A 21,236-nucleotide genomic window follows, 5' to 3' on the forward strand; every position below is an offset into this window, starting at 1 on the left:
TACGTACCAGTTTCAAATTTCCCCAGTAGCACACTTTTCATTAGAAAGTACTCCAAGTCTTCACACATGAACCAGTTAGAAAGTACTCCAAGTCTTCACACACGAACCAATTAGAAAGTACTCCAAGTCTTCACACATGCAAATTATGACTTGTGTGTCGCTATAGGTAACTAATAAAATTTTATTTTTTAACCCCTTAAATATCAGTACAAGCTTCTAACCTCGACGTTTAAATTCAAAATTTCTTTTTATTACTAAAACTAGCATCGATTCAAGTATATAAACCATGAATCTTGAGAACACGGCAAAACCCAAATAAGTCTTATCATCTATGTAAAAAAAAACTCAGGGTTTTTACTAGTAAATCTATCAGTGGCGGAGCTTGAACAATTAACTTGGGGGGGGGGGGCGAAAATATTATAAACTGAAATTAAAATTAAAAAAAACAGATTGTTTTCTACAAATAAACACCAAAAACACCTAGAAAAAGAATTACAACTCAGCCCGACAGCCTTTAATGTCTTTAAAAACAGATTATGAATGATATATTAGTAAGCAGACAACAATTTCTCTTTCAATGTTTTCATCTTTCCCATGATTATATCTAGAAAAATCAAAATGAAGGAACAATTGATCCAATCAAAACAAAATCAAATTCAAAATTAGAACAATAACCAATAACTCATTTAACAATAACCAAATCAATCTTTATTGTCACTTTTCAGTTTTGTTTGAAGTTGACAAGCTGTTAAGCATAACCAAATCAATAACCAAATCTATAAGTTCATAACTTATAAATCAAATTGGCAAATCGCCAAATCGCAAATGACAGCCAAATTAAAAGGAAACTCAGTAAGACAGTAGTAACGCATAAATAGGCAACAAATTGACAGAAAACAGCAGCAGCAGTGCAATACGCCAACACCAACAATCAACAATCTTACAATCAGAAAAGAAAGAACATCTGAACAAGATTTGGGTCTCGGGATTACATACCTGATTTCTGTGAAGTGAGAATGGGGACTTGGGCACTTGGCGATGGCGATTGGCGAGAGTGAGACCAGGCGACTGACTTGGCGAGACAGCGACAAACGAACAGCAGGCGAGATAGGCAGCGAATTGGGAAAATGGGGATGAATCGATTTTGATTTCTTGATACCGCTTGGTCGCTTGGAGAATTGGGAGTATTGGACCATTCTGATTAGGAATCGGGAGGGGACAAAGCCCAAGTTTGAAGATAGCAGTCTTATAACTATTTTATTTTGAACTACAATTCCTACTTCTAGCCCAATAATACTACGCCCCTGGAATCTATGAGGGCTAGTGTAAACATTATGGTCATATATCATTAAGATTCTATGGACTTAGAATGTGTGATTCCGCCTCATTCCCTGTTCCTTGTTTGGTTGTGGGCTTAAGGCGGGGTCACCCATCCAAAATGCCCTTGCAATCTTAATGATATACGACTAGTTTACGTCAATCGACTATAAAAGAACTTGTAGGACTTATAATGCAAATTTCGTCAAAATTTGTTGAAACATTCGTAATGATGGAACTCGCTAACTACGTTATAAAATATTCATAGTGGTAATACCAAGGATAAAACAGGGAGTATAAAAGCACACATAGAATACTCTATCATCCCAAAACAATAAACTCCTTTTAAATTGACTCAGTTCAACTTACAATAAGAAATTTCCAAGGTCATCACGTGACATCAGGAGGGTTGTTCCTCACCATAATCAATTTCTTGTACTACGAAAAGCTTTCCACATCTTTTTCCAAACTCTTGAAGTCCCAATCAAAATGCAAATTTCGGGACGAAATTCCCTCTAACGGGGGGATGATGTGACAACCATCAAATTTCGGTCAAGTCAAAGTCAAACAAAGTCAACTAGTCAAACCGGTCAACTCCATTAACCCTTGTATGATAGGGTTTACGTTATGTAATCACTGTACAATTCGCTATTTTAATGAGAAAACATCATTTGGAAAGTTCATGTGTTTGATTTTCCTTAGCCTTAACAGTGCTAAACAATGAACCAAAGCGATAAAACACTATTGCACAATCATCGGGATTGTGTAGGACACTAAATCATGGCTTAACGGGGTCTATGGACCTTGCGTTGCGAAGCCGGACACTCAAAAAGATCACAAACGAAACCTCTCGCAATCTCATTCAAACCCTACTCAAGATTACTTGACGCTAATAGGATCGAAACTCATACACTACGATATAAATTGACGTTAATAGCAACATAGTATAGTACAACGTTATAACTATAATCAAATTAAATTATGATACCATATTAAAATCAAATCAAAGTATAATGCTCTAATTAAATTTAAAAGAATCAAACTTGAATGCTATAATTAAACTTCAAATCAAAGTAGATTGTTATAATCAAATAATAACTCATCTTTTATAAAACTCCATTTTTATAAACTTTACATTAAATTTTATAAAACTCTATTTTTATAAACTTTACATTAAATTTTATAAAACTCTTATATTAATTATGTAAAAGATGCTTGTGTTAGTGGGAAATTATGAAGACCACCAAAAGCAAAAAGATTATTCCCATGGTCTCCCACTCACACCTCCCATCCACTTTCCTTTCATTTTTCTCCCAACACATTATTCTCTTCACCACTTAAACCTTCTCTATTCTTTCTCTCACTCTCAATCTCGAAATTTCCTCCAAGAATACTCATATTCCATCCAAGAACAATCTATTATACTCAAATCTTCATCCCTCTTGAAGCATTCATCAAGGTATGTTGTTAAAAATTTCATATTCATACAAGAAACAAATTAAATCCACCAAAATATCTAAAACTCATTTTATGCATAAACCTGATTTTTCTCAGAATCTCATCAATAAAATAAGAAGTTCTGGAAATTTTCAGAAAATAATTTATTTTTATTGAATTACTATAATTATTGCAATAAAGTAGGGCAATAATTCACATAAAATACTTTTTGCATTCAATAAATTCTGAGAAAATTCTGGGATGACCTGTATACTGATTAAACACGATATATGAAGTTTCATGTATTTATATTACTTTTTACTATTATTTATGATTTTATTGATTAATTAATAATGAAATATATAAAAAATACTTCCCATAGTCACAAATATCTGAAACTTATACACTGAGCTCTACATCATGTTAGAAAACTATGGTTAATTTTACAGATTTTTTGAGAATCATTTACTATTTTTCCCGAATTTTGTGTTGTTTAATCATTAAAATATTAAATAAATACTAAAACAGTTCAGAAAAATATACAAATTTTACAGTAATTCATATTGTATGAAATAATGATTTCCTAATAATTTCATAATTTTTCAATACTGTTTACTATTTAAAACTATTTTCCTAAGTATTTAAGCATGTAAAAATGCATTTTAATGATTATTTCATATAAATAATTGTTAAAATCTGTAAATAATTATAATTGGGCAAGTTATTATTTTAATAAGAAATTATTAAAATCTGGCCTAAATTGAAAATATAAATTAATTATGCAAAGTAAGTAATTCAATTTAAAATTCATTTAACAAATAAATACCTTAATATTATAATCAAAATGAATTATTGTTAATTCATCTAATATAAGAATATGTGTCTAATTATTTTTATTAATACTCCATTCTCGTTTAGCAGTTCCTAAACCAAAACTATTAATTATATAGGTTCTACGTCATTTTGACCCGAATCGTCTATCGTACGACACACGCATTTCGTTTTGGGACTAATGTGAGTAATCTACCCCATACTTTATAATTTTCAATACTTTTGGGGTGTATCATGTGGTTCTAATATATTCCAACTTCATTTTATTGTTTTATCACAATTGAGACATTGTTGGGACATTTATACGTGAGTCATTAATTGTATAACTATTGTTTGTTTACGCTACATGTACTTGTAGTGCATTACCATTTTTAGTCTAATCTCCATGACTATGCCCGTATTCTTGAGGTACGTTATGGACAATAATAGCGCTATTGGGTTGACCACCTCGCCTTGGGACGCTAAGGTGATTGATCACACGTGGTTGAGTGTGTATGATGATTAGATGCTCCATCCTATATATATTTATATATATATACATATGTATATATAGGGTGAGGACTTATTGTTGTTGTTATCATTTGTTAATCAATTTTTGATTTATAAACTGTTATCTCAAATACAATTGTTTGCCGACTTCAAAAGAAAACAAATTTCCAATTATAAAGGTTTCAACTTCACAATTTTCTCTACTAAAATTAGATTACTCACCAACTTTCGTAGTTGACCTGTTTTTACCCATGATGCAGATTTGAAGAATGAAGTTGATGAAAAATAGGTTGTGCCTTAGAAATCCACAAGACTATTTAAATTTGATGTAATAAATGTTGTTCATATTTGGATTTGTATTTGTATGTTGTGGATCTTGTTTGCATACTTAGTACTTAATTGAATCTAATCATATTATAACATAGTTGTCATGAGACTTTGAACAATATATCACGCCTCGATCGATTCCGACAAGGATCGGGGTGTGACAAGTGAGGGTTTGGTGATGAAAGGTTTGAAGATTTTTTTTTGTTTCTTCTTAGGGTTTTTGTTTTGGCTAGGTGAAGACATTGTGTTTTGTGAATTGAGAATTTTTGCGAGAGAACGAATGATATTATGTGTGTGAAATGTTGAGATTGTATTGTTTATTTATAGTGGTTTGATTAAAATTTGAAAATTTGAAGTTTTATGGTTAAAAACGGCTAGTCATTTTATAAAAAAGAGAGATTTTTGTTAAATTGAAAAATGGTCGAATGTGGTTTAAATTATGGTCAAAGTCCAAGAGTCTAAGCACCAATCAAATCCTAGCCCTTCTCTCTCTCCCTCTCTCTCTCTCTCACAACTAGAAAGTTTTGGGTCAAACCAAGTCCAAGGGAGTCTCATGTATAAGGGTATCCACAATGTAAGATGTAACCTTATTGCAATAAAACATTTGAAAGCCATAAGGTCATTGATTTTATAAGCTATCATATATATAAATAGGTATATATAAGTCTTGAGGAACCATGTTGTAATTAGCATTGACAAGTCAACAAGAAAGCACACATTAAACAATTTCTTAGAAATTATAGCAAAACACCCCACTAAGGCCGAAAACCCTTCCATGGGGGATCCAAAACCGAAATCAACCCCTAAAACAAGCATCTAGGACCGAAATCACTTAAATGGGATACACATTGGCCGAAAACCACCTTAATGAATCATTTCTTGGCCGAAAACACCCTTAATGGTCCATTAGTATGGCCGAAAACACCCTATGATCTTCTACAAAACTTGATTTCGGTCTAGGGGGAAGGAAAAGATCAGATTAGTTGACTTTAAGACATGATATCATCCTATTTCCCAATAAAATCCCAATAACCCACGTAATATCCACCAAATAACCATGAATTATCCCCCAGATTACCAAGTAAGCATCTTATCACTTCTCTTCTTTTATACTGGACGAAATCACCCATAGAGTCCTCCCCATTTCAAATTCAACTTCCAGTAAAACTTCATTTCATCTCTAAAACAAATTCCAAGCTTTCAAGTGTAAAATCCTTCAAGCCATCCCTAAATCTTGGTAAGTATTTTCGAGATTGCTAGTGATTCTACACATTATTATGTTGATTTCATCCTATTTACACATAATATTATGTCTTAACGTCCTTAGGGTATCATAAGCTTCAAAGAGTTCATCAAACTCTTCAAGTGTTTTAGGCTCGAAATCTTCTCAACACCCATTCGAATCTACCCACACAAAACCACTCAATGTGAGCTTCATACCCCCATTTTTTCGAGTTTTCATGTTTTTAGGGGGGGATACAAGTCAAAACATGTTTATCTTATGGATACTTGCTAGTTTTGTAACACCGTAAACTTTCAAACAAATTTTTCATTTTAAAATCACACATATCACAAAATCCCCAAAATGTCAAATTATCAAAAACACATGATCATAGTTATTTGAATAAAATGCAGGATCCTCAGAAACATAACTCCATCTCGTGTGTACAATTAAGCCGATGCCTTCCCGTGATCCTGAGAAGTACCTGAAACAATAACACATAACACGGTAAGCACGAAGCTTAGTGAGTCCCCAAAATACCACCCACATCTCATTAGCCTCTCATGTCTATATCTCGAATACGACCCTCCGGCCAATGTGTATCAGTGGAACCATCTGGTTCCACAACTCGGGTGGACCCTCTGGTCCTATCCTAACAATGCACAGGATAATACACAACATAAATCACAAAACAGAATGCATGATATCGCATATCTCAGTATAAGCACATGCGATCAACATATACACATATTACTATAACAACATAAGTCACAAAGACAGTATGCACGATAACACATATCACATTATAAACAAATAAGACCCTCTGGTCAATAATGTACTAAGACCCTCCGGTCTGCAATGTACCGAGACCCTCCGGTCAATAATATACTAAGACCCTCCGGTCATTAGTGTAAATAAGACTGTAACGATGTAAATTTTCAACAAAATTTTTCATTTTTAAATCTCATAAAAACACATGTCATATTCTCAAAACACCAATATCAATTTAACATAGTTTTCAAAACATTAAATCAAATCCAGGATCCATGACATAACTCCATCTCAACAGTGTGTGTACAATCATGTCGGTGCCTTCCCACGATCCTCTGATGTACCTGAAACACATAACACATGACACGGTAAGCACGAATGCTTAGTGAGTTCCCCAATATACCACATACACATATTAGCCACTCGAGGCTATAACTCTGATGGACCCTCCGACCCCGATGTGTCTCAGTGGGACCCTCCGGTCCCATGGCTCGTTGGACCCTCTGGTCCGGTCTGGATGAGAACCCTCCAGTATCACTACTCGTTGGACCCTCCGGTCCGGTCTCAGTGAGGACCCTCCGGTCTCTAGTTCGTTGGACCCTCCGGTCCGGTCATAATATAGCACAGTTCGTTGGACCCTCCGGTCCGGTCTAAATATCACATAATATAGCATACAACACATATCACACATAAAATGCATAACTCAGGCAAGCACATAAGACCTTCTGGTTACACATAATTACCACTCTAGGTAAAGTATAGTGAGAAGACTCACCTCGTAAGCTAGCTAGTAAAATCTCGTCCTCGAAATCCTCGATCTAGCCTCCGCCTATCACATGGATAATATTTCTCATCAATACTCCCCTCACACTCAATTACACTCTTCTCTGATCTCTCTTATACTCTTAGTCCCTTAAATGGGTAAAAGACCATTTTACCCCTCCTTGACCTTTACTACCCATTTGACCAATTTTTCAGTCAACAGGAGTCAAATTCTAGTCAATAGTCCAAATTGACCAGACTCGCCGAGTGCACTCGTGCGACTCGTCGAGTCCCATCGATTCTCAGTAATCTCATGAAGGTTCAGCTCGTCGAGTTAACCCCTAACTCGTTGAGCTATCGCATGATCTAGTTCATTGGGACAAACCCTAACCGGCTCGTCGAGTCGGCTCATCAACTCGGCGAGTCCATTCAGTCTCAACTTGTATTCAGACGATTTCAAGGCAGAAAACTCTCCCACACTCTAGATCTAAGCTCTCAAGGATTGAATATCACGTAAAGCCTCGAGCTTTACGTTCACGCATGGCACTAAAGGGCTAAAAATGCCAAGAACAAGCTTGAGAAGAAGTCTCTCATTCAAGGGGATATCATGGCTGAATAAAGCAGGGGACTTTCGACTCTAGGGACCTCACAAGGTCCAGATCTGATGTCTATTTCTAAGAAGGTGCTCAAAACCTTCAAAGTCCCCAAAATAAGATGGAAATGAAGCCCTAACTCTAAAACCATGAGATCTATCCATACAAAAGAGAAAGGTACGAACTTTATACCTTGAATAGAAGGTCCTGGATGTCTAAGCAGCAGATCTAACAGCCTCTTCACAATCCTTGCCTGGAATCCTCCTTTCCTCTACCAAAATGCACCAAAGATCTCATACAATGGCTCAAAACTCTCTCAAAAGCTCAATGGGTGATTAGGGTTTCTCTCAGTGAAGGGAAACAGATGGAGAGCCGCAAATGAGGCTATACTTATCCTTATATAGGCTCCAAAACCGGGGATTTAGGGTTTCAACTCACAGCGCCTACTCGGCGAGTCAACTCTCGGACTCGTAGAGTAGATCATTAATCTCACGTGGCCACACCCGACTCTACTCGACGAGTTGTAGCACCAACTCGTCGAGTCTCTCTATAAACCTCAAAAATAAATAAGTAAAATAGTATACCTGGGATTCCGGATATTACAAAGACCCTCCGGTCAATAACACGGATAAGAACCTCCGGTCACACATAAATTGTCACACAGGTAAGTATAGTGAGAAGACTCACCTCGGATGGCGGACAGATCCTATAAATGTTGCTGCTGTACTCCGACCTCTAACACTAAGCCAAACCCACAATTAACCCCATTAGGATCTAAGACCAAACCTTCACATATTAGGTCTAAATATGGTCCACCAACCCCGCCCATAAATAACCCAAGCCCATCGGGCCCACCAAGGCCCAATACCAAATGGGTCCACAAAGGTCCACTAATGGCCCAACTATGGCCCAATTTTCCAAATTGGGCCCAAACCCTCATTTGGGCCTTACCCTAAAGCCCATCTACATATTCTAGTCCACATGATTGTTCTTGGATGACCCATCAATAGCCCAATCATCAAGGCCCGATAGAAAGGCCCAACTCAAGGCCCAAGCAAAATTAGGGTTTTCACATGAAATGACGATTAGGATTAAGTGTTCTCACTTAACCCATTAAGGAATTAACCCATTAAGTCCATTATTCCACTAAGTCGTCATACAATGGAATCGGCATGAGTCATAACTTCAGTCCACTGGTCCAAACGCCGGTCCCAATAGGTCCAAACCAACAAACCCAAAATTAGGGTTTTCTAAACCCTAATTAGGGTTTCTAGCCCAATAACGAACCAGCCCAGTCCAAGGTTAAGTTTTTAGGTCCATTAGGGTTCCACTAGGCCGGGCACCACCCACTGCCACCTCGGGCGGTGGTGATCGGCGGCGACAGCCACCATTTCCAATGGTAGTGGTAGTGGTTCCTGCCCGAAAATCACACATACTACCTCACATATAATAAACACACATACACAGCCACCTCCTACAGTGGCTGGTGGCGGCAAAAGGTAGCAGAAACGGTGGCAACCACCATTTCCAATGGTGGTGGTGGGTTTTCCAGGCCGCACAATCACGTGTATAACCACCTGATTACCGAAGGCAGCAAATATACTAAAAACAAACCCATACACACACCCACAGCCACATTTTACGGTGGCTGGTGGTGGCGAGATGCGACAGAAAGCGACCGGAGTATAATTGGCGACAGCCACGACGTCTCCAGCGACATATTCACAGCAATTAACGAGGAAGAGGAGAAAGGTGGGTTTGCGGTTGAACTTACCAAGTAATTCTGGTGGCTCACGACTTGCATAACGACGACACAACGTTTTTTCCGTCCTCGGCGGTTCTCCAGCGGCCCCCGACGTTTCCGGCAGCAGACGTCGCAGTGGCGACCCTCAACGACTGTGTAGCGGTTGGCGGTGCTCAACGGCGAGGCAGCAGGATCCCTGATCGAAACAGTGAACAGAGGGGAGGTGGTGGCTACTAAACATCATGCATGGCGGCTGTAACATTAGGGCTAGGGTTGATACTGGATACATGTGAGGAAGGAGTGCCGGGTCTAAATCTCATGCCTTCATTCAAACATTTGATCATTTTTACAATATTAGCCCCTCCCCCACAAGATCTTTTCAAAACAGGTCCTTAAGTTACCATATAGCCCTTTCATGACAAATTCCTTTCAACCTAGGTACATAATTTACCATTTATACCCTGCCTTCTGGAATTCCTTTCAAATCAAGTCCAGAACTTACTCTTTTAACCCCCAAAATCCAAAATTGTATCAATTGGTTCCCCAACACCAACACCCCGTTAAACACCCCGTTAAATATCGTTCACTTTAGGACTATTATTCATTTATAAATCTTTATCTACTTATTTATTCAATAAACAGGATGTTACAATTCTCCCCTAATTAAATTAGATTCCGTCCTTGAAATCATTCCTTACCATCCCTTACACGCCTGACAACTTGAACGACATGGTCACAAGCCCGAGAATAACCCCAACCGTTCAATCCAACAAAGTTATCTCAACCAACCACATCGTACATGCAACCACTAAGTTCGTTGTACTCCGAGCAAATATTACAACCGCTCTGTAGTCACATGTCACTTCCGACCTCTGTCGTGTAACACTCACTAACTTCATGCGTGTTGCGGTCCTTCTCAAGTCAAACAAACCGACCCTCCCAGGTCTAGAACATCAGATGGAAACCTTAACCACTCAAAATAAGTCCATCAGGAATCTGGAATCTCGACTCATCTATCCTTTACACAGATAGGGCCAAACTCAAACTCGAGAGTCTGATTCATCAGCAAAATTGGAACCACTCATCTCCAATCTGATACTCAACTCTGTTAAGATTTATGGAGTCTTGAACAAATTGACAAGTTCCTAAGAGTTCAAGGGCCATAAATGTAACATTACATTTAACAATTGAATTATTCAATTGTTGTCGGCAAACGTTTGAATTAAATATTCAAATGGTCGGTGGACAATTATTTAATATTTGTTGGACGACTAATGTGAATGGCAAAATTTTCAAAGTCAATCTTTGCGGCAATCCTGTGCATATTGCGGCTCACAAATATACCTATATATATGCATGTATGCTTTGCATATTTTGTGTGCAAAAACTTGAGAGAACATCAAAGTGTAGAGTGTCAAGCCAATTGTAATCTTGTGAGTTTTAATAAAATTCTCTAGTTGCAGCCCGTGGATGTAGGATTTGCACCGAATCCGAACCACGTAAAATCCTTGTGTTCTTCTTGCTTTATTTTCGTGAGTTTGTGTGTGTGTGATAGTGTGTTTTCGCTGCGTGTACCCGGTCCGGTTCCTAACAACTGGTATCAGAGCCTGGTTAGCGAGGTTTGGAGGGTACAATCATTTTTTTTTCACGCACGAGTGTACCTGATTTGTATCTTGTTTGTCGTAATGGCTGAAGACAAGATTATAATCGAAAAGTTCAACGGTTCTGATTTTAGCTGGTGGAAAATGCAATTAGAAGCATTGCTATGTCAGAAAGACTTGGACATGGTACTCGGAGACAAACCGGAGAAAATGGAAAAAGCTTTTGAAGATGCGTGGAACTCAAAGGACAAGAAAGCCAAGGCGGTTATTACATTGTCATTGACGAAGAGCGTTGCTTTCAACATCATGAATGAAACCACGACGCGTGGTATGATGGAGGCTTTGTCAAATATGTATGAGAAACCATCGGCGGCTAACAAGGTGTTCTTGATGAAGGAGTTGTTCACTACAAGGATGAATGAGGAAGGCTCAGTTACGGTTCACATTAATAATCTAAATTCAATTCTGTCCAGATTATCATATGTGGGAATTAAATTTGATAACGAGACTCAAGCATCACTGCTACTAGCTTCTCTACCTGATAGCTGGTCCGGAACAGTTACTGCTGTTACGAGTTCCGTGGGGACCAGTGGTATGACTTTTGAAGGGGTTAGAGATTTGGTTCTAGGCGAGGATATCAGACGCAAGAATCAAGGTGGATCTTCCTCTTCTGATTTATTAAATGTCGGAAGAGGTAGAGGGAATAGCAGGAATAGTAGAAGCAGTGGGAGTCGGGGAAGAAGTTCATCTAGAACTAAGAAGAATGTGAAGTGTTGGAACTGCCAGGAGGTGGGACATGTTAAGAGTCAATGTCCAAAGAAAGAATTGAACATTACCGGTGCTGAGAGTGTGTCTGAGGATGATGCATTGATACTCAGTATGGAAAGTTCTGTAGACTCTTGGGTCATGGATTCAGGGGCTTCGTTTCACGCCATGGACAACGGGGAAACGATGGTGAATCTAAAAAAAGGAGATTTTGGAAAGGTACGGTTAGCAAATGACGAGATGCTTCAAGTAACGGGCATGGGAAATATTGATCTAGTTACTTCATTGGGAACTACATGGAGCCTGAAGGATGTCAAGGTGATTCCGGAGCTGAAGAAGAAATTGATTTCTGTTGGTCAGCTGGATAAACAAGGACTGGAAGTAAGGTTTGGTAGTGGTAAATGGAGGGTGGTCAATGGTGATCTGGTGATTGCTCGTGGTATGAAGTGTGGGTCATTGTATATGGTTGAGGTACCTGCTGAGGGAAGTATGACCGTCCCTGTTAAACAAGACAAAATCTGGTTCGCTAAATCTATGGCTAAGAGAGTTCATTTTGCAAACATGAATTCTGGAGCCAAAGAGATGTTAGCTGAACGAGTTCGAAAGTCTAAACCATTCAAGGGATTATGTGACAGTGGGAGCACGGGACGTGTTTCGGGTACAGTTACAAAGAGCCGTTGGGCTTTGAAGACTAAGAATGAAAAATTCTCTCCTGTTGGAAGTTTGCAAAGATTGGAGAGTGTTAGTGGTCCTCGGTGTATCTCTGGATCTGGTGGAGTGTCCAAACCGGTTGAGACAGAGGATGAGTCGGTGGTGGGATTAGCCACGACTGAGTTGGAGCTAGTGGGAGCTTCAACTGGCCCTTCTAGTACTTGAAGATGAGGGGCGGCTGCAATTAGAGAAATCAGACTAAGTTTTAGCTTGTTCTTTGGAACTGGAAGCTTGAAGGACTTGGTTGTTTTAAGATTACTGGAGTTGGATGACAGAGACGGACCATGTTGTTCAAGCCTCCAAGTGGGAGATTGTTAAGATTTATGGAGTCTTGAACAAATTGACAAGTTCCTAAGAGTTCAAGGGCCATAAATGTAACATTACATTTAACAATTGAATTATTCAATTGTTGTCGGCAAACGTTTGAATTAAATATTCAAATGGTCGGTGGACAATTATTTAATATTTGTTGGACGGCTAATGTGAATGGCAAAATTTTCAAAGTCAATCTTTGCGGCAATCCTGTGCATATTACGGGTCACAAATATACCTATATATATGCATGTATGTTTTGCATATTTTGTGTGCAAAAACTTGAGAGAACATCAAAGTGTAGAGTGTCAAGCCAATTGTAATCTTGTGAGTTTTAATAAAATTCTCTAGTTGCAGCCCGTGGATGTAGGATTTGCACCGAATCCGAACCACGTAAAATCTTTGTGTTCTTCTTGCTTTATTTTCGTGAGTTTGTGTGTGTGTGATAGTGTGTTTTCGCTGCGTGTACCCGGTCCGGTTCCTAACAAACTCACGACCCGTGATCCGCAAATCTACGCGTACATTACTTCTCCAATTCCTTCCGATTTGCGACAACCTCTTCCCAGTTCGAGATATAACGGATCCCGACCATCATGGAGACCCCAGTCTCGCCCCTGGCCCGACCACCAGGTTCCCAAAGACTCAGTCGTCAAGGCTAACTAATCCTAAGAACTCCTCTGTGTCATGCTCTGACTAGTGAATACCACAGCTCCCCGCAGTGTTATAACACTCTCTTACTGACTAATGAGTGCTACGGCTCCCCGCAGACTTGCGACACTCTCACACTGACTCGTAAATACTAAGGCTCCCCGCAGGCTTACATCACTCACTCACTGACTCGTGAATGCTACGGCTCCCCGCAGGCTTACATCACTCACTCACTCGTTATGGGCTCTCCCCATGGTTTTCCCTGATATTACAAAGTGATTTTTTTAATTATTAAAATGAATAAATAATTATTAAACTTAAAAAAATGAATTTAAAATACAAAATAAATACCCAAGTCATTTCAACTTACCGAGAGACCAAATCCGTAATAAAACTAGCTTAAAAGGACCATAAAGCCAAAAAAAATCAAGGTTTGGACTAAATCTCAGAAAAATTATAGAAACGAAGGTGTTTTTTGTTTTTTTTTTAAAAACCACTTCAGACCATTTTTTTGCTGTGCGGTGCAGCACACGCGCAACACTTACAAGAAATATATATATAGAAGAGTTAGTGCTTGGTTAGCCAAAAATCAAAGTTTATTAGAAGCTTGGTCTAAAATTCCTGAAAAATTAGCTTTTTATGATTACATTAGAAATCATCCGGCAAACCCTCTCGCAACATTTGTTTTTTGGAAGGTTTCCGACTACAAAACTTCTGCACGTGTTTATAGTGCGGCGCAACACTCGACTTGTCTCTTCATAACGTCTTCAACTTTTATTTTTTCCAAATGATTTTTTTTAGAAATTTGGTATAACTATTCTTTTTTAACTTTGATTTTTTTTACTTTGATTTACGGATTTGATACAATTTCTTTTTAGTTTCTACAATTTTTTATAACTTGATTTTAAAAAAACTTGGATTTTTTTAATTTTTTTTATCGTTTATGTTAATAATTTTTCGGTTTTGATTGCATATTTTTTAACATGTGTAATTCTTTTAAGAACTTTGTAGACATTGTTTGCAATATTTTCTTAATTTTATTATTATTATTATTATTTTAAATTAGTTTTTTTTTAGAATAAAACTGATAATTTCTTTTACATTTTTTAGAAATTTTATATTTTTGTTTTTTATATGTTCTTTTTAATATTCTTCAAGTTTTTAAGACTAGAACTATTAAAATTTCAGTCTTAATAACTATTTTTAGTTTATAAAATTAATTTATTTAAATTTCCATTGCAGTTAAAAAACAAACATGTTTATCCAAACATGCTTCTTATTTATTAGGCTAGTGGGTGTGGTTTCGGCAAACACTTCAACTACCTCGGCGAACACCGGACCGAGCCCTCGGCATGGCGAGCTCGGCTCGACAACTCGGTAGATTTGTACCGATGAGAGAGAGTGTATAGTTTGGGGAAAATGGAGAGAAAATGAGGATTTAATTTTTCTTTTGAAGTACATGTAACAAAAATGGAAGAAAATTTGTATCAGTTCAAATGATGGAGAAGACAACAAAATTTTCTAGATTTAACATAAAAGGTCCCTGGGGTTTGGTCTACTAACAAAAAATACCCCATCCTAAATTCTCTCTATATAAATAGTTTCTAAAATTATATAATCAACCTTTGACTTATAAATCATTTTTATTATTCTATGTAAATGAAATTTTAGTTTAAAAAAAATTATATGTTTAAAATGTTTAATTTTAAAAATTAATTAATTTTAAAAAAAATACCATGACAATTATGCCAAGAAAATAACAAAATTTTGAAGGAGCATGACAATTGACAAATAACGATCTAACGTGCTCCCACTTGGACCAAATGTGTCACCACAGCCGGCCTTATAGGTTTTTTGTCCAACGTCCACTCTTTATGCTCAAACTTCAAAGTTCTCTCAATTTGATCTTTGGGATTTCATATGCACACGATAATTGATGCAAATGCTTGCATGGAACATGATGAACGGGACTCCCAATTTCAGATCAAAGCTTAGGAAGATGGAATTCCCAGTTCCATGGAGGAATCATCGCGCCAAGACCGATTCTCGTCATATCTTTCCTCGATTACGAACTCAAACTCACGTTCTTTGGTACGCTTAACTGCTGCTTAATGTTTTACAATTTCACCGTTCATCAACTCATCTGGAATAAAACGTAGTTCCAATTGAGTGTCGCCTCGGTTCATTACGGATTTTGAAATTTTAAAAACCTAATATAGTTCTAGTTCAAGTGACTGTATATATTTGATCATTTTAGCTCTTGAATTATGGTGAAAGAAGAAATTTGAAAGCCTTTTGCTCTTATTCTTCCTAAAAGGATATAATGGATTCAGACTTTAATCTCCTTTGACGTATATGCTGTCATCCTTGTCCATTCTTTATAACTTAAATTCCAATTCGGCTGCTTCCTTTTATGTAACTCACAAAATCCATACATTAAAATATCCCCAATCTTCATCCAAGAACATTCCACATCATCCTAGAGATACTCGTTAATCAAGGAACACCTTTTTGACTTCAACCAATAATAATTCAATCCCCCTATCTTTGGTTGAATCAACATGAAGTAACTCATGTATACATATATTAACTGTGAAAATCGTAACAGAAGTAGGTGCTGTTTTTTTTTTACTTGATGGAGACAAGACTTAATCTGGCAAAGGTTTCCTAAATGCAGAAAGAATAACTTTCATAACTGTTTACAAACTTGAACTTATTTATTATATCATAGTGAGCTGTCAATCTCTTAAATATTTTTTAAATATCACTTATCAAGACAACACATCATCCAGATAGCAATTAAGGGGAAAAAAACAGTGCCTTTCTTGAACTTGTTAAATGCAAATTGTAAGAGTTGTACGGGTCAATTCTCTTATCACTAAATAGGAAAAGCCACTAATTATAGAAAATTTGCAATGAACTTTAGTAATCACTCTCGGTTTTACCTCACTTAGAACATGTAAACCAGCAGAAATAAACACTCAAACTACCATAAAAGCAATTACTTGACCCATTACTTGGATCCAAGTGGCACTCATTACGGGTGGATGTGGATCCGATCCATGACCCAAAAACCAACCTACTTGGATCAAGATTCCCCATTTATCTTCTTTATCATTGATTACATTCATCAAGCTAGCATTAGTTTGCAATATTTGTGGGGCTGAGGGGACATAAGTTCTCCAACATACTTCTTTGAGTTCTTTCCTATATCTGTCTTTTATGATCAGCTTGATGCCTATCTATAAGAGATGTTTATTTAACATAATATAGTACCTTGATTTCACATTTGATTAGTTTCAGCAATGGAGATATTGAAGCAGAGATCATGTTTTCTGCAGTTGGTATTGGTGTCTCATAATCTAGGCAGGTACAAGAAAGTTATATTCTTCAAGTTTAAGAGCCATTCCCTTAACTTTAACATCAAATAGGCTCATCTTTTTCTTATATGCAAATAGCTACAGCTCATTTTATATAGGTTCTCAATGCTAGTCTACATCAATTCATCTTAAGTAACTTCATTTTTTTTTCACCAATCAACCACTTTTTACAAAGCTTGTTTTGCTCATTGATTTGGAATAAACAAGAAAGTGATATGTGCTTGATTAGTTTGTTTTATTTGAAAATGCAGCTTCCTATGCAAAAAGTTTTGGGCCCTCAAAATGGGAAGGAGTAAGGACTGACTTATTGACTTTATTCCATAGTTCCTAAAGATGAGACTAGTAGATGGAAAAGGTTTCTTTTTGTTTATCATATACCTTTCACTTTCCATTCAAATTGCTTGTGGTTGGAGCGACACCTTCACTTCAGCTATTCCATTGAAGGATGGAAACAGAAACACCATAGTTTCCTCTGGTGGAATCTTTGAAATTGGATTCTTCAGCCCCATGAATTCAAAGAACAGGTATATCGGTATATGGTACAAAAATATCCCAACAAAAACTGTGGTTTGGGTAGCCAATAGAGATACCCCTCTTACTGACAAATCAGGTGTGTTCAAGTTGACAGATTCAGGCATTCTTAGCATTCTGAATGATAAGAACACGATCATTTGGTCTTCTAATAATACCTCAAGAACCACAAACAATCCAATCGCACAGCTTTTAGATTCTGGGAATCTTGTTGTGAGAGATATGAATGATGTCATCTGGCAAAGTTTTGATTATCCGAGTGATACCTTTCTACCTGACATGAAGATTGGGAAAGACTTAGTGACTGGGCATGAGAATTATATCACATCATGGAAAAGTGATGATGATCCTTCTAAAGGAGATTATACATATGGATGTGATCTTCATGGGTACCCACATCAAGTTATTAAAAAAGGACAGATTCTGTTATACCGAAGTGAACCCTGGAATGGAATCGACTTTGGTGGGATTTCAGTCCTACCACAGAATGCTATTTACAAGTTTGATATGGTTTTTAATAAAAAACAAGTGTTTTTTACATACAAAATGATAAACTCATCCATGATATCAAGGTTGACCATGAATCGATCAGGTGTTTTGCAACGTTGGGTGTGGTCTGACCAAGTCAACAATTGGGTTGTTTACTTTTCTAAACCAACACCAGATGGTTGTGATATGGTATGTGGTGCTTCTGGTAGTTGTAACACTGATAGCTTCCCAAAATGTGGGTGTTTGGATAAATTTGTGCCCAAGTATCAAAATGAATGGAATGGGGATAATTGGTCAAAAGGGTGTGTGAGGAGGAAACCTTTGGATTGCAAGACTGATGGGTTTATAAAACATCAAAATGTTAAATTACCTGACCCACAAAATTCGTTGTTTTATGGGAATATGACACTTGTGGAATGTGAGAAGTTATGTGTGAAAAATTGTTCGTGTATGGCGTATGCGGATATTTTGAAAAAAGGATTCGGGTGTATGATTTGGATGGGTGATTTGGTTGATATTCAAGAAGCTCCATCTTATACTTTTGAAGTCTATATCAGGGTAGCCTTTTCTGAATTAGGTAACATGATATGATTATGCAAATATGCATTACAATTCAGAATAAATATATATTTTTTTCTGATCGGTTGAAAGGTGTTTCAGGTTCTCGTAAGAAGAAGCGGAAAGTAATTCCATTGATCATGGCATTAGTTGGTGGGTTGTCGATAATTTTGGGCTTGATTTTATTTATTTGTAGAAAATGGATGAAAAATTCAGTGCCAAAGGGTGAAGGTAAGAAATTTCAAGCTTATAAATAAAAAAAAAATAATAACAAAAAGGGTTGTTATGAGTTATGATTATGAAGAAAATGTTTTTATTCGGTAAGTGTTGTATTATTGCAGATGAACAGATGGGAAAGGATACTGACCAACTTTACAAAAATGAAAGGCAGAAGGATGATCTCGAGCTGCCATTGCTTAATCTATCAGAAATAGTGAAAGCTACACATAATTTTTCATTTGATAATAAGCTTGGAGTAGGTGGCTATGGACCTGTTTACAAGGTTAGCTATTTATTCAACCAATCGCATAATGTTTCGTTTAATACTTCTAATATTTTTCACATATATATACAACAACTCAGGGTGTTCTTCCAGATGGAAAAGAAGTGGCTGTGAAGCGACTCTCAAAGACATCAAATCAAGGGCTTGATGAATTCAAAAATGAAGTTATTTGCATATCTAAACTGCAACATAGAAATCTTGTGAGGCTTCTTGGATGCTGCATTCAAGGAGACGAAAAGATGTTGATCTATGAATACATGCCTAATAAAAGCCTTGATTACTTCATATTCGGTTTGTTTCTTTTCCTTGTATATATAATACTGCAATCAACTTTTAATATGGATTAAATGGTATAAATTATTATATTAAATATAGATGAAAGCCGAAGAAAGTTACTTGATTGGCCGGAGCGGTTCAACATTATGAATGGAATTGCTCGAGGCTTGCAGTATCTTCACGAAGATTCAAGATTAAGAATTATTCATAGAGATTTGAAAGCAAGCAATATTTTGCTTGATTTTCATATGATTCCTAAAATATCCGATTTTGGGATGGCAAGAAGCTTCATAGGAAACGAGACACAAGCAAATACCATGAAAGTGGTTGGAACTTAGTACGCATCTCTCCCGTAATTTTCTTATTTATTTTATTTATTTATTTATTATATATATTTTTATTTTCATTTTGTAGCGGATACATGTCTCCGGAATATGCAGTGGATGGAATTTTCTCGGTAAAATCAGACGTATTTAGTTTCGGTGTTTTGGTGTTGGAGATTGTCACCGGAAAGAAAAACAGAGGATTCTTTCACCATGACCACCATCATAACCTTCTCGGACATGTAAGAGGACTCTTCTTTCTTTCTTTCTTCACTTAATGGGCTGAATGGGTTAAGCACTTAATTAATTTTGAAAATAATATATTGTCAATAGTCATTCATTATGTAAATTCGGTCCAAAAAGGAAAGTCTTTATGTATACAACATTGTATCATGACAACAGACATCATTATTGATCAAGCCACTACCCATTTGGCATAAACGGGTTAAAAGATCATTTTTTTTTAATTATTTTTGGTTGTAGGCATGGATACTTTATCAAGAGGGCAGGTCGGTGGAGCTAATTGATGAGAATTTAAGTGGGTCGTGCCATTTATATGAAGTGTTGAGATCAATTGAAGTGGGTTTGTTGTGCGTTCAAAGAAATCCAGAAGATAGGCCGAGCATGTCTTCAGTGTCGGTGATGCTGAGTAGTGATAGTCAACTGCCACAACCCAAGCAGCCTGGTTTCTTCTACACGGAGCATCTCCCTCAGCCTCAAGATGACATGTCATCTACCACCCGTGCACCCTCTTCAACTACTGCAATAACCATTACACTAGTACATGGTCGTTGACTATATATATAATACAATGACAGTTATGCTAGTAAACGTACGTAAAATATATAAAGTATAATTTAACAGCTGAATTGTTGAATTGTACTTCGTTTTCGCCTCGAAAACTCTATGAAATTAGTTTTTTTATTTTGGTACATTAATTGGAGCTGTATTTATTTAAGGACCATCTACGTCAAGATATTCCTTATAAAGACCAAACCTTATATGTTTTGCCAAACATAGGAACCATTAATGTACTTTTGTCTTTTTTATTTTATTTTATTTATATAGTTTGTATATGTAGTTTCAGTTTTTTGCATGGTTGTTCTTGATCCATGTAAAATTTCCTTCCCCTCCAACCCTAGAACACAACTAGTTATACATTTCCTTCCCTTTCTTTTGCTTTCGATTTCATTCCCTTCCCTTAATTTTAAACTCTGAGAAAATGGTGCTCGGTTTTGGGGAAAATCTTTACCAAATTGGTAGAGGTGAGAAAGATTTCAAACTATGAAAAATAAATAAATAAAAAAAGTTAAGAATCCACAGGAAAGATTTTAGTTTAAATTGGTGGAGGTGAGAAATATTTCAATTGGAAATCAAATAATATATAATATATTAATTAATATATGAAATCCTTTTTTTTAGATTTTTAAAAAGTAAGAAATGACTTTAAAGAAAGCCAACTGGATGTTAACGTGGAGATTTTGACAGGTTTGTTATGCTTAGTCATTATCTTAACCTCTAAAACCAAGTAAAAAAAATAGAATATTGATATAACCAACAGGTCTAGACTACAAAAATAATAATAAACATAAACATAAATAAATAAAGTTCCTTTTTAAAAGCAAAAGCGAGTAAACAATATTGCCC

The 21,236-nt window shown here is 36.6% G+C and overlaps 1 protein-coding gene across 5 annotated transcripts; it reads left to right on the forward strand.

Moving 5' to 3' along the window:
- Positions 1 to 15,356: 15,356 nt before the first annotated feature.
- On the forward strand, positions 15,357 to 20,663 carry LOC145114807 (G-type lectin S-receptor-like serine/threonine-protein kinase At4g27290). 5 transcript variants are annotated; one of them, XM_079050883.1, is made up of 9 exons: positions 15,357 to 15,621; positions 16,828 to 16,900; positions 17,162 to 18,507; positions 18,591 to 18,719; positions 18,830 to 18,990; positions 19,071 to 19,281; positions 19,366 to 19,603; positions 19,681 to 19,831; positions 20,073 to 20,663. In XM_079050883.1, exons 3-9 carry the CDS (start codon positions 17,244 to 17,246, stop codon positions 20,382 to 20,384), a joined length of 2,466 nt encoding a protein of 821 aa, XP_078907009.1. In that variant the 5' UTR covers positions 15,357 to 15,621; positions 16,828 to 16,900; positions 17,162 to 17,243; the 3' UTR covers positions 20,385 to 20,663. The 5 variants fall into 5 exon arrangements, with proteins under 5 accessions (XP_078907009.1, XP_078907010.1, XP_078907012.1 ...); XM_079050884.1 differs by having other exon boundaries at positions 16,834 to 16,900; XM_079050886.1 differs by lacking the exon at positions 16,828 to 16,900.
- Positions 20,664 to 21,236: the final 573 nt, after the last annotated feature.

This window comes from Lactuca virosa, chromosome 5 (genome assembly GCF_052849685.1).
Source record: "Lactuca virosa cultivar CGN04683 chromosome 5, Lactuca_virosa_CGN04683_v6, whole genome shotgun sequence".
Classification (NCBI taxonomy): domain Eukaryota; kingdom Viridiplantae; phylum Streptophyta; class Magnoliopsida; order Asterales; family Asteraceae; genus Lactuca; species Lactuca virosa.

Coding starts and splice junctions, on each gene's coding strand:
- LOC145114807 (XM_079050883.1), top strand. CDS start 17,244: ATGAGACTAGTAGATGGAAAAGGTTTCTTTTTGTTTATCATATACCTT. Junction 18,508..18,590: donor GGTAGCCTTTTCTGAATTAG/GTAACATGATAT, acceptor AAGGTGTTTCAG/GTTCTCGTAAGAAGAAGCGG. Junction 18,991..19,070: donor GCTATGGACCTGTTTACAAG/GTTAGCTATTTA, acceptor ACAACAACTCAG/GGTGTTCTTCCAGATGGAAA.